Source organism: Balearica regulorum, chromosome 3 (assembly GCF_011004875.1).
Source record: "Balearica regulorum gibbericeps isolate bBalReg1 chromosome 3, bBalReg1.pri, whole genome shotgun sequence".
NCBI classification, from domain to species: domain Eukaryota; kingdom Metazoa; phylum Chordata; class Aves; order Gruiformes; family Gruidae; genus Balearica; species Balearica regulorum.
This window is the reverse complement of record NC_046186.1, coordinates 55,620,576-55,636,817: the sequence shown is the minus strand read 5'-3', so window position 1 is coordinate 55,636,817 and position 16,242 is coordinate 55,620,576. Positions and strand designations below refer to the sequence as shown.

The window sequence follows — 16,242 nt, the reverse complement described above, 5'->3', positions numbered from 1 at the left end:
GTAGAAAAGCAAATGATACTTTTCAAACTTTCAACTTCCTAATATGTTAAGAGACTCGTGGTGTCGTATTCAGAGAAGAAACACTCTTGAATCGTCCTGGAATCAGATCTGAGATTCCTTATAAGGTAGCCTTACGTTTTTATTGCCTGCTTTACTCCTTTTTGTAGCATAGTTTCCAGATGTTGTAGAAAGATGCAACTTTTTCAAATATTTCAGAATAAATAGACTTTTTTCAAGTCTGTATTTCTTTAAAAGATGGTATCTTCTCTTCTGAATGCCTACTCTACAGCAAAGCTATTAATACCTTTTGACAATGCTGAACCTTTGGAGACGCTCTTATAGTTGAGAATGAATGCTTTGTATAGAAGTTCAGTGACTAGCGTTGATCAAAGGTCCAGTGGTTCTGTGAGTAATAAGAAAACAAAGTGGGGGTATAGTGATCCAGCTAGAAGCATTAAAGGCATTGAAAATACCATTACTTAAAACTTTATCACTTTTGCTAAAGATTTCATGAAAAACAAAGCTAATAGTTGCGATTCTGTTCACTTCATCTTAAATACCGAACTGATTGAACAAGGGCTTTTTTGTGGTCAGTAGAATTATTCTACTGTAAAGTTTTACATCAAAAGTGTTTGTAGTTGTGAAGATGGAAACACAAGAAGTACTGGCTTTGACTGGAAGTATCCTAGGTAGGGTTGATGGTGTACAGTGTGAAGGATATATATATTTTTTTTCTGAACTACTGCTCCTTCTTTTTAAATTCCAGAGTATTGTCCTTGTTTATATTGAACAGGTGTGAGTGGAAGCTGAGGAGCTGAGCATGGGGAGAAGTTGTGTGTTGTGACATGAGCATTGGAAGTTTGTAAGGAACATTACTTCACTGAAGTCAGAATTTTGTCCTTTTAACCTAAATGTAACAACGTGGGAACTTCCTTACATGATGTACATACTTCTGTTAGCATGCACTAAAACTATAGTCTGGAGGCTCGGTCTCTGGTACGTCCATTTTAGAGTAGATCCTGTTGTGTGTATCATGCACATTAGACCTCTTTGAAAAATGATGGAAAAAATTCTAGCATTGTTATACTTGAGCAAAATGTTTCAGTGAATTTTTTTTAGTCTCTGTCTTCACCATTTATTTTAGTGTCAAGGATATCTTTAGATCTGATATCTGATTACAAGGAGGAGAGAAATTATGTTCTTTTTTGAAAAAAGTAAGACTGCTAGACTCCTTTATTTGATCCACTTTGGTAAGTGTGGGAACTGCTTAAAACCGTTTAGTATTTTTTGACTCATTCTAGCAGCTGTGATTACTTCACTTTTCCCCATGTATAGAGGAGATTGGATTAACTCTTTAAACAGAAAGAGGGAGGACAAAGGTAGTTCTGTAAGAAAAATGTTGGAATGACAAACAATTTGGAAAAAAACATACCTGATCATGGTTTTGAATACCAATAAAGCCAAGCTGCAAGAAGGGCTGAAACATAGATGATAATCTGTGATCATTAGCTTTTTTTGATAGGAGAAGGATTCAGCTGGTCACCTACAAGCGCACAGCTCTTTAACAGACTCCAGGAACTGACTGCATGTCCTGATGGCTTGCTGTTGAATTTTATATTAACTTTAAGCATAACTTAATGTGTTTATTTTCCTAGAAATTCCCCTCTTCATATAGTAAGTGATAAACTTCCCAGGTTTAAAAGGTAGCTTTCTCCTCTGCAGTTACTGTATGGAAGTGAATGGAAACTAAGAATATCATTTTGTGTTTCTATGGGGTGAATAGTGCATTGAGTCCAAAGACAAAGAGGCAAGCCAGCATAGCAGGCATGAGGTAATACATGTAGTCCATGTGCCAAATGTGAAATAAGAAACATCTGCAGTTTATATTTTGAGGTTCTGTTTTATGCAAATGCTCTATCTGGAAGCAGAAAAGTCACAGGAGTGCCATCAACAATTGGACTGAATTCCTGGTCTTGCTTCTGTCAGTGATGAACTGAAAGCAAACCTCTTTCTTTTCTGACAAGGGTAGCTGTCATTGGGTTGATATTAAATAACTACAGCTAAATGTGGTCTGTATAAAAATTATAAAGTATGTTATGAATTTGAGTTCTCCAGAGTTTCCAGAATAGAAATCAGGGAGGAAGAGTGCATTATTACATAGTGTGTCAGTCTAAGGATTTTGCTACCTTTTTAGCTAGCGGAATGCTGAGTTGAACATAGCTTTCTGCTAGTTGAACAGATTTTGTCTTCCACAGTGAAGCCAGCAGAGATTTATGCCTGTCTTACTCCAGTTTAGAATCTCCCTTAATGTGAAATTTGGCAGTAGGGGTAAGCCTAGTTACTAGCTAGTTGCTGCTAGGCATCAGAAGTACGCTTGTATGTTCCCACTCCCTGCTTGGCACTGCTTCTAGTCTGACCCCTTGCTGAGCCAGCTTAGGAAATCAAATCAGCAGATTACCTATTTTGTGAGTGAGGACAGTTTGTTCCTGCACCACTTTCTGTGGGCTCTGGAGTGACAGGGCTTATGCTGGGGAAGCAAAAGTGAGTATGTGGCTGGGAAAGGTGACCAGCCTTTGCATAGCAGCTGACTGCTAGATCTGATTAACTCTAGTGTCAAACAGCATTCTCAGCTCAAACCCATTTTAGCCAGCAGCATAAGCTAGCCAGCTGGACTCTTTGACGGAAACTCAGAGCTGGGCACTTCTTACTTTCTGTGGACTCTGGTGTGGGGGGTTGATAGAGAGTGAGCTACCTGATTATGTCTTTAACTGCCATGGCAAGATTCTCTAAAGCTCACCTGTCAAATGGAGGTATTTATTATTCTTAGTTCCCATTCTTTCTTCTAGACCGCATATTTCCCTGCACGAGAAACCTTGTAACTTGTTGTTGTACAGTGCCATACACATTTGTAAAGTCATAAAAAATTGTAACTTGTGAAAGTTTACATTGAAATACTGTGTTTTATTGAAGACAAAGGTTGTACAGCTATAATTATCTATCATGAGAGATTGTACATTTAGCCACTTCTTGGGGGATGGAGAAAACCGTTTAACTTTTATTAAGGCATTCCAGAGGCAAAAGAAGCCAGAGGTTTGGTGACGCTTAATCTACTTAAAATTTAGCTCTCTTAAGAAATTGGAGCACAAGTTTATATTCCTTAAAATATGACCTATCAAGTTCTTCTAATTGATACTGTCAATCAGGCATATGTTTACTTTGAGGATTGTATTTTGAGGATGTTCTTCTTTGGGGCTCGCTCTCTTTCATTTTTCTCCTCTACTATTTTATGATTTTTTTTTTCCTTCCCTCTAGTAAGTGAATTCTTTTGCACATGAATAGTACAGAGGACAGGCATGGGTCTTGTATGCCAGGCAATATGTTTCAGGCTGTGCAAGTAAAATTGCCAGTAGAAAGGTCTCTCTCTCAATATTCTGCTTAAACTCTTGCATTCTTGTTTTTCTTTCCCTGCTTTCCTCTATATCTGTACATTTTTATCTTTCTTCATACTTAGGATTGCTCTAATCAGTTTCCAGCTGAAAAACTAGGAGAACTTAGTTAAATAGCTTGCAGGCTCTGTCAAGAAAGCACACTAATAAAGGATATGAGTCCTCAGGATGAATCATACTTTAGCTATGTGTCAACTGAAATGTAAAAATTCAGTAGTTAGGGCTGTCATTTCATCCCACTTTGTCCTGCTCCTTTTTACAGTTAGATTAAGCTGTATCATCCACTTACTCTCAGCTGCATTTATGTGAGAGAAGGGACTAGGACCTTCTGGTACCTCACTCAGTTCATGGCCAGCTGGTAGAGCTGTGGGCTTTCACCACCTCCAGAGTGTTTGTGAAAAGGGTCCTGAAACTGTCATCTGGCCATCTTCCCTGAAAGCATTAGAAACCCTCTCTTACCAGTGTACTGCTCATGTCAGAAGAGACGAGGTTGTATTGTAGACTCGGAACTTGTTTTGGACATTTGTATTAATAAAAGTTGCAATTTGTTTTGCAGAAGGATCATAGAGACCAAGTGCACCTAGCAAATATTTGTCTAGGTGTCAGAATTGGGATGCCAGTTTTTTTAACATTATTTTCAAGAGTATTTACTTGTCCACTTAAGTTTTCTTTTTGCCTGTGTCTGCAAGGAACACTTACGTGCCTGGTTCTTTTTATTGTGTCATGATATCAGATTGAACGAATCCAGTTTATCTTTTGTTTCACCTGTGATTGAAGGAGGCTGTTGTTGCACCATTCTATCAGCTGACTGTTGGCTTTTTTAAAAAAAAACCTATGTAAATATGTTAAAGTATGACATCTGCTCTTGTGTCTACTTTTTGGAAAGGGTTTTTGCATTTTAAGTTCCCTTGTCTCCACTTCCTTTTCTCACTATTTGTGTCATCTTTCTAGCAGTTGAAAAACATAGAATATTTATTGGCAAAGAATTGCTGTGTATGAAACACATACCAAAGTGAGGTTATTCTTTAATCTTTCAGCATTAATGATCTTGCAGCTATGATGAGTAAACATTAAAGTTTTCCAACTGAAGTAAGTTTATTCCTACAATACAGCAAACAGTTCACTGAAAGACCATTTGTGGGTTTGTTTGTAGACTTTTCCTTTTGAAGAGATATGTGGTTCCTTAGCCCTATGGGACAGGGAGAGAGTGCAAAAGAGAGGCTGTGAAACCTTAAAGGATTCATTGAGATTGGGGCTGGGGGGCAGGAGAAGTTGTAACTGGGATGAGTTCAGCAATGTCAGGGGACTGCATGAGTAGGCGTGGGGAACTGGGTTGAAGGTGGGTTGACTTCTTTCAAAATACTGTCGTATGATCTTTTAGCATAACTAGAAGGGTTTTGGGTAAAGTTGTTGATGATGAGGGTGAACTCAGTAACTTTGGCATTGTGTTTGGACTGAAATGCTGACTCTCTTTCCTTGAAAGAGCTTCAGGCAGGCTTCAGGCTTCAGTGCCATCGTGGCTTGAAATACTGTTGTACAGCCTGGTCACATCCGTAATGACTAGAATGAGCTTTGCATAGTTGTCAGTTTTGATAGTACTGTAGTGAGATCTCCCCTTCAGAATCCTTTAACTGTATAAATTTACACTGGCTGTCATGGGTGATTCACTTCTGGTACAATCTATGTCAAAGTCCTGTTGTGGAATAGAGAAATTGGTATCCTTTGGTAAGGATTTATCTACTGTGAAACCCAGTTAAGTCTTTTGCTGTTGCTTGGCATTCTGTGTCTAGGTAGAATAACAGTATCATAGCTGTCACTTAAAATAATGCTTTTTACATTAAAGCATGTTAGAGGTATTTTAGGAACCAAATATAAAGATGCTGGTGGTGTTATTTTGTATATGTAGATGATGTGGTAGCTGTGCATGCCACTGAAATTAGGAGGGGTAATGATCCAGAATTAACTAGGTGCCTTCCTGCCAGCAGTAGCGGACAGCATTCTGTAACACACAGAAAAAGATATGTGTTTTTGTGGAGTGAAATTTCAACAACTGTTCTCTTTTAATAAATAATCTACTTCCTGCACTTTATATACTTAGTTGTTAGCTGATCTGTTTTAAGTGCCTGGGCTGGAAACACAGCACTATGTCGGTATATTTAACTGGCCAAATTCAAGGACACAGTCAACTGTATAACTAAGACTCCTTCTGAGATTTGTTTGGGATATTGGGTGTATTTTATTTGTCATGTTTGTCATTGGAAGTTGTAGCCAGGAAGGATGACACTACTATTCTTTCTCTTCTATTAAATCCTATGAAAGGTAGATTTTCCTGACCCAGTAAGGAATGATCATAGTCAGATGGTAATATACAATTTAGCAGTGGAAATATCTATTAGAAATTTTTGCTTGCTTTTCTTGCCCCACACTGTATTTTGGGCAGATGGACACTAGCTGTGGATTGGCAGGTTTGAGATTAGAGCAGTAGGGTAAAGCAGGTGTGCTAGCTGAGCAGCATGGGGACTCCTGCATATCTTCTCCCCCCTTACACTTGATTCTTTTAGTGTAGGCTGTTTGCTGCACAGGAAGATCATATATGTACAGGGAGCAGTTGAAAAGGAGATGGGGAACATAGAACAGGGTGCACGGCGATTGGTGATTCTTCAGGACTGGGCTTGGAAGGTCAGTTTCAAATAATAAAACTAATGAATGAATTTTTAAATAATGACATCTGCAAGGTCGTATTTTCTGGGTTATGTTTCTTTATTGCAACTTATGTAATTACCTTCCCTCAGCAGTGGGGAGGGGGTCTGCTCTCTGGCACTTTGAATTGGGTACACATGACTTACTCTTGAGATTTAATTATTGAGTCTGTTTCTACTATCTTGTTGCTTTTATTTGGCCATTTATGGGAGTGGGTTCAATTAGTTTTGAAAAGCCCTTTTTCATGTAGACAGTATATTTTTGTAATTGCTTTCTGTTGTGCACAATCACTATTAGGTCAGCAAGGTAAAACAGTGATGTGGATGTGCCATGAAACATTAAGTGTAGACTTCTGGAATATGTAATTAGCAACCTTCTTAAAAAAATGCAGTATTTTTAATGTCAGGACTTCTGTGGAGGCCAAAGAGGAAGTCTTTCTTGAAGCAATGACATGCAATCATGTTCTGTTGGTATGCCTAAAATAGGTTAGAAAGCACATACTGGTTACCTATTCAAATTCTAGAACAAGTCTCTTTCTTGAGACATACCCCTTTTAAATGCAGAGGCTGCTCCTGAATACTAGAAGCCCAGTGAGAAAATGAGACAGTTCCACCCCATCCCAGCTCCCATCCATCCCTCTGTGTACGGGATGGCCTCAAGGGAAAAGCATGATCCTAGTGACAGCACGTTCCTGCTGTGCACAGCCAGGTGTGCATTACAAGGGATGGTGAGAGGGAGTGCCTGCATGAAGAGTCCCTTCTGGAGCCCAGAGCACCATGCAGAAAGACTTGAATATTTCCCTGGAGAGCCAGATGGGATCTGTGCTGAGCCAAAGCTAATGAACTCTTTCCAGCCTCATGCTGACCTGTACGTAGCTATGGATGTGTACCAGCACTTACCTCTTCAGGCCTACCAGTTCAAGAATCAGGCTTCCTGAGTTAACTTAGAAATGCTGAACTGCCCCTGGATGCAAAGGTGCTCCAGAAAGTGTTGCATTAATTCTGTGTTGTGCCAGCAAGTCCTCCTGGACCTGTACTTCAGCACCACACTTGGGGCTTGGTGTGTCCCCAAGCTGTCTTTGTGTAGGTGTAACGTTCAGAGTAGATTATAGTAGGGTGTTTCCCGATGCTTTGTACTTCCTCAATTTATAGTACCTATAGAGATCTTGATGGGGATGACTCTCTGCCCCCTAGTATGTTAGCCCTTTTTGTAGGGTCTAGTTGCACTGTATTGTTGCATCTTTTGGGATATATTGCAACAATATGTTTGGAAAATGAGAGAGACTGATGAGATGTTAAGAGAATCTTCTTTGCACTGAGGGTGGTTAAATGCTGGAACAGGCTGCCCAGAGAGGTTGTGGAATCTGTGTCCCTGGGGATGTTCAAGACTCAGCTGGACGCTGCCCTGAGCAGCCTGTTCTAATGAGCCTTGCTTTAAGCCAGGCATTGGACTAGATGACCTCTGAATGTCCTTTCCTACCTAAGTTATTCTGTTGTTCTGTGGTATTTTTAGCTCTTATTACTCAAAGTTCCACCAAAGTGAAAAGTCTCTCTCCCTTTTGGAGGGCGGCATATGGATGGTTATAGGTCCATATACTGAACATTTGTCTAACCAAAGGATCAAAGGGTTTGACACTTAATTCTGCGTTGATTTAATGTGCAGTAGTGGTAGCATTATCTGCTACATTTCTTATTAACACTTGTTTAATGCCCTAAAAGCTGAAATGTCACCAAAGAGTTGTATTGTGGAGAACAGCATAATAAAGGGTAAATGAAACTAAATTTCTCTTCTATAAATGTATTTTAAATGCCTTCTAAATCAGAACTGTCTCTGGCTTAATTAGCTTGGGGTCCCATAAGTCAGCTTTACTCTTGCTGGAATAGCTAGATGCAGCTTGAGAAGTATGAAGTGAAACTGTTGTGTAAAGTAGACCTATTTAGAAGGGGGATGAAAAAATTAATTGTTCCCAAAGCAGCCAGAGTGTTTAGTGAAAAATGTGCTGGGTGGTAGGAGAGGAAGAAATGTCCCAGTTTCCCGCTAGCTGTATGTGAAACGATCACATTTCAGTACGTTAGATGATGACACAGAGCGTATGGTATGAAGAATGACACCTGGAGTGGCATTCGCTTAGTATCTTGGCTGGGACCTCCTTACAGGGTGTGACTGGTGAGCCATGGGCAGCAGCATTCATGTCTGGCTTCTCTCATCTTCTTTTCTGCTGCCGGACCCTCAAACTTGAAAGCTACTCCATGGAAAAATGAAGAGTTAAAAGACTTTTTGGGAAGAAAAGCAGAAAGTTTAAAGGGGAGAAGGAAATACATTGCACAAGGTGTGGCGAAAGTAGAATGAAGGGAAAGGAGAATCCAATGAAAACTGTGAGGAAAAGATAGGAAAATATGTTAAAGGTAAGAAGAGGCAATAACCTTAAAGGAGAATGCAGTTGAGACAAATGAGATGGACAGGCATATCTAAGACCTCCATGAACCTACTTACAGAAAGTAGACTTAGATGTGATGTTACAGTTAAGTAGGGCATACAGGAAGGAAGCATATACTGTATTCCTCAATTTACAAGTGACCTGGCAGGCAGCTGTTATCCCTCTGGCTAGCAGGTCTAGTGATTTGGCTGTTATATGGGCAGTATGTATGTATTCATGTTTTTTATGGATATATGTGTGTGTGGGGGTTATATATATATATACACACACACACATATTCATTTTTATATCCTTTTCTAAACTCTTTAATTTACTGGGAAACAAGTACAGCTGGAATTACCAATGATCTGCAGATGTCCCTTGCAGACGCAAATTGCTGTTAGAACTTCAGATGGACACTGCTGAAAGTGTTTAAATGACCTAAAAATAACCACATGTAGCATAAGAGACATTGTATGTGAACTGATACTTCATGAGTCATTTCCTGCTGAAAGTGTTATGCAAAACTAACTGCTAGAGGGGGTGTATGTATGTAATTATATGTAAAATCAAGAGCAGGCCGTGCTTTTTTCCAAGGCTCTTTATGTGGCTCTGCTGGCTTGGAGTGCAAATACGATGATCGGTATTCTGCCTATAAACAATGCTCAGATTTAGATATTGGCTATTGGAAATTGTGGTGGTCCTCTGGGGTTGTACTCTTTGGTGTATGTTCCCTTGAGATGGACTGTAAAGTAGGCCATGCATTCTCAAAAATGCCTTGAACAGAGGAACTATTTGCTGCTCTGAATTGTGCTTTAAATTTTAATCTTTTAAGGATTGTTTAAACAAACAAACAAAAAATAATCAGAATGAAACAAACCACTAGATGGATAGATGTCTCGCAAAGACAGCTCATGTGCAGCTACTGTGTGCCTGCTTGAGTTGGTAGTCTATCTTTTTAGGTAACTGAAAACTACTGATAACAGTGAAACATCATGAATTACTTTAGATATCAGTGTTAATGATTTCATAACTGACTTTATTTTATCACCTAGGTCATTGGTTTATGCACAGTTGGAAATTACTGTTTCACTGGCCAAATCTTCAACTGGTTTCTGTCCTAAAATTCGTTCATCTGTCTGACTGTAGTTAAACGCTTGCAAAGCAAAATTCTGCAGTGAGTTGAGAATCAGTTCTAGGATAGGAATCGTATGATAAATATCTTGTTAAAGTTAGTGCGAGAACAGTTTAAGAGTTATGTTTTAAATAGTAAAAATGGAATTACTGGATTTTTTTGGGGAAGCTTCCACCTAGCAAAAAGATTATAATTGAAAAAAATACCCCAAAACGTTGGCACAGAGTCTGGCTCAAACCTGAACTATGAAACATGGGATTCAGTTTTCATCTTGACCAGTATTTTGTTGTTGACTTCTGTACTGTATCTGTAATGATGGACTTCTGGCTTCCTTCTTTGTAGGCTCAGATTATTCCTCAGTGGGATGGTTACCTGGTACTGAATCCCTGTGGCAGTCCACAACCATTTCATCAAGCAGTCAAAGTAATCCTGTCAGAAGACACAGTATAGCTTCCGACAGCGGGGACACTGGGATTGGTACCTCCTGTTCTGATAGTGTGGAAGGTGAGTTGACACTGTCAAGTTTTGGATGTTTCTGAGAGAGAAACAATCCAAAATGTTTTAAAGGTATGTTTCCCAAAATAACAGTACTTTTTCAAAGCTGTTGAGTGCATGCAGTTCTTTGTTTTCCTGGCTGGACCAAGTAATTGTTTTGGTGAGGTTTAATTTATTTACTTCTGCATGACTTGTATGCATTAACTTTCATCTCTGCCAAAAAGCTGGTACTTGTGTTAGATCCTTTGATAATTGCAGTTACAAGAAATTCCAGTTTTATAGAAAGAAGTAATATCCTGTACTACCACACTTGATAAACAAGTGTTAAAAGCAGAAAAACTTTTGAGATTGTTGATGAAAAGGTTGATGCTTTCTCATATTTTTTGTGTGCGCCAGCGAAGCAAGCTTACTCATTGGGGCTGGGAGGAAAATGGGGCATGTTGTCTTTTTTCTTTAGTCTAGTGGGAAGTATGTTTACATTTTATTACATGGCATTTGACACATAGTCAAAGAAAATAAACAGTATCTAAAGATTGTTAAAACTTAGTTTGGACTAAATCATGATTACTCAAAGTTGATCTTATCAGGGAGGGGTTCAGCCTCTAAGGTAGCAGCATCTCCATAACATTGGCACCCTCCCTATGGAATGTGTCACTGGAATTAAGCCTGAATGAGAGAGAGACTAGGCAGTAATAAGGCTTGGAGTTTTCTTCTTGCACAGCCTTATTTCCCAGTAAGATTTTTAAAGACTAACGTAATGACAGTGGGACTGTGATATGCTTTTCTCCAGCGCCTTTCTGTGCCTGATAAATTTGTTGAAAGGGGTGACTGAAATGAAGGAGATCAGGAAGAATCAGTAGAAATGAAATATGGAATGCTGAATCAATGTAGGAGACAGAAGTGTCTATAGGGGGCTGCGCATTCCTGAGGAGAGGTTGGAATGCCTTCGAGCTAAGTCTGTCAGACTTCTTTGCACATGAGGAAATCCTTTCCACCCTCTTCCTGTTTCATCTGTGAGTTGGAAAGGAACTCCGTAGGAGAGTCCTCATGGCTTGCTCTCTGCTTACTTTCATTTCTAAACCTTTATTGGCTTTGGCAAAATAGTGGTTTTACTCAAATACTTAAATTCCTGGGTGTAAAACTGAAATAGTAAATGGTTATTAATGCAGAAGCCTTATTGGTCTTTTTTGGTTTTTTTTTTTTTAAGAGATGTAGGGGGGAATAAAGCTCTCTCAATGTGTGTATATATGTATTTACAATCAGAGTCACCCAAGTGCTGCACAATAGTATTTTAAGATGCAGCATTTGAATTAAAAACATGCTCTCCCCTCCCCCCCTTTGAGGGCTTCCCCATTTGAGGGGTGGGAGGAAGGAGAGGAAATGAAACAGCACCTCCTCATCAGATGTCCTCCTGGCTAAAGAGAACAGAACAACTGTTCCTAGGGGCAGGGGAGGAGGGATGGTGCATTGATGCAATCACAAGTTCGATAGGCATTTGTAACCAGTTAACTAATAACTGTCCATTTGCATGCTTTTAATAGAGCATTGTTACAAGCTGCTTTGGGGGTTTCTCAATGTAAAATAAAGACGCAAAAATTTTAACAACAGATAGTTGATGAAGTTTGTGCCTCTGGCAATGGTTGACAATGGTCAGTTTTACTGTATCCTTAATGTTACTGATTTCCTGCCACCTTTTTTGAAAAACTTTTCAATAGCAGAAAAGAAAATGTAAAAAAAAAAAAAAAGGAGAGAAACATAAATGTAAAATGAAAGTTAATGGAAGGAACATTTGACAGGTTTGGAAATTGAATGCATGCGTATGTTTTAAGTTGTTGCCTACAATACCTAGCTGTCTGCATCTCTGAAGCGGCCCCTTTCCCACATCCACTGTGGGACTTGCCAGGCCAGACTGGTAATTGCAGACTTGATGCTGCCCATCTGCTCTCAATGTGGTGCTTGGGAAGAAGCCCTTGGGGATTTTTCAGAGGGAAATTTTTTTCACAAGTCAGCAAATTGTTACAATTTTTAACAGTGCTCAGAGAATGAAATGTGGCTTTGCTGTTTCCTATTATGCCTACTAAAAAATCAAAAACTTTATTTCAGAATTAATACCTGCTTTAATTCTGGAAGTTGCAGGTGAATTCATTTGTGCAGATGTGTAGTTACTAGTAATTATGCTGGTGCACGGAGTGGATCTTAGATGCATTTAAAAAATGTTTTTATAGGTTTTCTTTGCATCTTAAATGGCCCTTTAAATTCATCTTCCTACTCATATTTCATTTCAGGAGCATTTGCTCTCTTTGAAAATGCAGAGTTTAAAGAACAGTGCTGAGTGGCTCTTGTGTTTGGCTCAAACCTATATGTGTTTGGAGTGGAGATGAGTTTTGACAACAGCAAGAGGAAGAGAAATCCTTTATATTAAAAAGTACTCAATCGGTTGTCTCTATGTTATGTTGTGCAAAGGTAGGAAAATTAGAAAATGAAATGACTAGTTGAGTTTAATTATCAAAGTTGAGCAATGTTGAGGAGATAAATGTATAGGTGAGAAAAATTCAGAAATTTTAAATGTGGGGATGGTAGTTTAGGTAGAATAGATCTTAAAATTCTAATTCAGGGTGCTCTTAATTTAAGGAAGCATGTAAAAAGGCATTTTTATCTCTGTATAAACTACAGTTAATGTGGTTAGGTGGGTTGGTTGGTTTGTTTCCTGTCAGTAAGTGGTTCTGGATTCAGATCAACTTTTGAGCAAGATAAAAAGAATTACTGTATTCTGTATGGAGTAGGAGAAAAAGATTTTGATATGGTCTTTTCCAGGTTCTTTTCTTTTAAAATTTACCTCTACTTGTAAGTCATCTCTGTTATTACTGTTTTCAACTTATCCTGTACAAGTCTCACTGAAGTTTACCCTTAGACATTGATTGCAGCTAGTCTTCAGGAAAATCTCATATTGTCTGTTGGGAAGTATGATGGAAGTGAAATGTAGAGCCACATGAAACTGTTGAAAAGTTCCTGTGTTCCTGGTAGAGTAGGAGGTTGTGTTCAGGATGAGTTGTGTGGAAGAAAAGGTTTTAGTTGGTGGCCAACAGCTGATCAACTATCAGTGAAAGCTATCTGAATCTTCTTGTTCTTGTTTTCCTTTTCATTGGCAACTTTGAAATTGGCAGTTGTAACATTTGTGGCTTATGCTTACAGGGAAAAAGATAGCTCCCAACATCAAACAGCTAACAGCTATGCTATGCGTATGTCATTAGGTATAGGTTGCCTCTTAAACTTAAGACTTTGACCAAAAGATTGTCGATACTATTTCAGAAGTCAGTCTAAAAGAGGAAACAAGGTTAAGGGGAGGTCGGTGGCAGAAAAGAGCTTCTCTTGTAATGAAAAAGTGCAGGTATAAAGTTCTGAAAACTTTCAGTTACAGGATCTCTTGTCCAGAGAGGTGGTATTTGCCCCATCCCTGGAAACATTCAAGGTCAGGTTGGACGGAGCTCTGAGCAATCTGATCTGGTTGAAGATGTTCCTGCTTATTGCAGGGATGTTGGACTAGATGACCTTCAAAGATCCCTTCCAACCCAAACTATTTGATTCTATGACCTTTGTGCAACTCCAGAGTCTTTCAAATGGAAGCAGATTCCAGAAAGAGTTGTAAAATGACTATTTAGAATTCTTTTGGCGTAGGAAACGTGATGGTAAACTTCTAAATTATGCCTTATCTAATTCTCTGTCTGCATTTAAATGCATGGTCTAGATTAAAGTGGTGCTTTTACAATTTACAATGTCTATTAGGAAAAAGGTGTAGGATACTGTATGGAAATGTGTAATGCATTTGTGAAGCATGAGGTTTCCTATTCTCCATGAGCAATAATAGCATTTATACTTACAGTTTTTAATAACTGTTGTATGCCTGTGCCAGTCATCCATTGGTCTCTGTATAAACATTCTTTCAATACCATTTACATAAGAAACATATAGTCTATATTTGAAGCATTTTTGAGACTGTTTTTATTTGGGTTACCTAATTAGAGAATCAAGGTCTTATCACACATTAAATGGGCTGTAAACCCCAGCAGAGGTCTTTCCCTTGTGCACATTTTGAGTTTTGCCTTTTGGACAGTAGAGATAAGAAGTAGATACTGATATGACAAGATACAGGGCCTGTGGCTCTTGCAGGCCAAAATATTTTCTTCCCATCAGATAAGCTGCCTGTGCAGTGGAAAGTTCCTTATAAAGCAGATCTTTCCTCTTTATTATTAAATACAATTCTTGCTCTGAGGAGACGTTATTGCAGTCTTTCAGTACTTAAAGGGGGCCTATAAGAAAGATGAGGACAAACTTTTTAGTAATGCTTGTAGTAGTAGGATAATGGTTCAGACTAGATATAAAGAAGAAATTTTTACACTGAGGGTGGTGAAATACTGGAACAGGTTGCCCAGAGAGGTGGTAGATGCCCCGTCCCTGGAAACATTCAGGGTCAGGCTGGATGAGGCTCTGAGCAACCTGATCTAGTTGAAGATGTCCCTGCTTATTGCAGGGGGGTTGGACTAGATGACTTTTAAAAGTCTCTACCAACTCAAACTATTCTATGATTCTATGAATTCTAGTTGCAAATTAATAGACATGAAAATTCATAGAATGTTGCTTTCCTAGAAGAGAGAGATTGGATGCAGAGGATCAAAGTTACTGCTTTTTTTTATTGAGGAGTTGATGTTCTGCTAGTTTAACTTTTTAAAAAAATCCTCCCCCCCCCCCCGGTCATGTAGAAATGTTGATTTAAGAAGGATGGGGAATTGTGTCTCTTTTCATATAGAAATCTGAATAAGCATGGTCTGTTCACAATTTAAAATGGTGTTCCATAGCTATATAGAGAGGTTGCCTTTGGGAGAGGAGTTTCGTAAGTGGTGGTTCAGGGAGTATCATGGACTAGATGCAGCATGCTTGATGTATTGTCACTGCATTTTGTGTATTTTGTGTAGATACAACTTCTCTGGATCACTTAACTGATAGAATAGAAACTTGTTTTAATGTTATGAGACCCAGAGGAGTCTCTTGTCTCTCATTTTGAACTATGTTACTTTTTTTAATGAATTAAAAAAATCTAATTAGTTCAATTTAATTGTAGCATTTCTTAATTCACCAGGGAACACGGTACAGCCAGCTCTAAAGTTATTTGATTTTGCTATTTGAAGCATTCTTCTTCCAGCAGGTCCTGAGCATGGTATTCTAACAATTTTCTTCTTTTCTTTTTTTTTTCCTTTTTACTGATTGGAAAAAAGAAGAAAAGTTAATAAATATAGCTGTTGAATATAGTGAAAGAGTGAACTGAATTTCAGGAGACAAAGTCTAATTATGAGTATCTTGGGGAGGTGTGTGTTTCTTGTTTAGTTTAGCATGCTGCTAAAGATAACGGGATTGAGAAAGTGAACAGGTCAAATACTAGTTTGCGCTATCAGTTTTGATGTCAGGAAGGTACAATAGCACAAGGATTCTAGATCTGGAGAGCTGGCAGTGTACTTTGTGCTGTCTACTGTGCTCTGTAATTTTGGAAGATGATGGATTTTCATAGCAGTCCCTGAACTTAATTGAGCTGAGGCTAATCTCTATGCCTTTGGATCTTGGCAAGTGTTGGTATATGTTTGGTGAAGTAGCTTGATGATTTGAAGGGTGGAAAATAATTCTGTTCGAGGCATTCTTCTTTGGTCTCCTTTCTCCCTGCTTGTCAAGTCTCACATTGTGGAGCAGTGCCCTGCCCTCTGTGAGTCAGCCTTATTGTGTTACTTGGATATTATCTATCCTGACAATCAGAAATGTGCACTTCACTTAATCCTATATTAGACTCTGTTCATTTTAGAAGAGGTACTGTCATCCCTTGCTAGAATGAAGTGTCTATATTTCTGAGGGGAATATAAATATTAATGCTCAGAGCTTGGCTCTTTATTTTCTGAGGTTTTTTTGGTAGGATTGAATAAAATTTAAACATGGATTATTTCAGAATTCTAGTAACCTATTTCTAGGATTTAATGGATAGGAAAAAAATGATGCTAATAAATTAAATA

General features: G+C 38.6%; 1 protein-coding gene across 3 annotated transcripts in view; it reads left to right on the top strand.

The window, feature by feature from the left end:
* Window positions 1-16,242, top strand: part of CEP85L (centrosomal protein 85L) — a 155,565-nt gene that overhangs the window by 39,152 nt on the left and 100,171 nt on the right. For 2 of the 3 annotated variants that reach the window (XM_075747973.1, XM_075747972.1), the window contains exon 2: window positions 10,040-10,201. In XM_075747973.1, the coding sequence (XP_075604088.1) occupies window positions 10,040-10,201 (162 nt within the window). Of the gene's footprint in view, window positions 1-8,293; window positions 8,476-10,039; window positions 10,202-16,242 lie in introns of those variants that run through there. The other variant, XM_075747975.1, reaches the window with a different exon arrangement.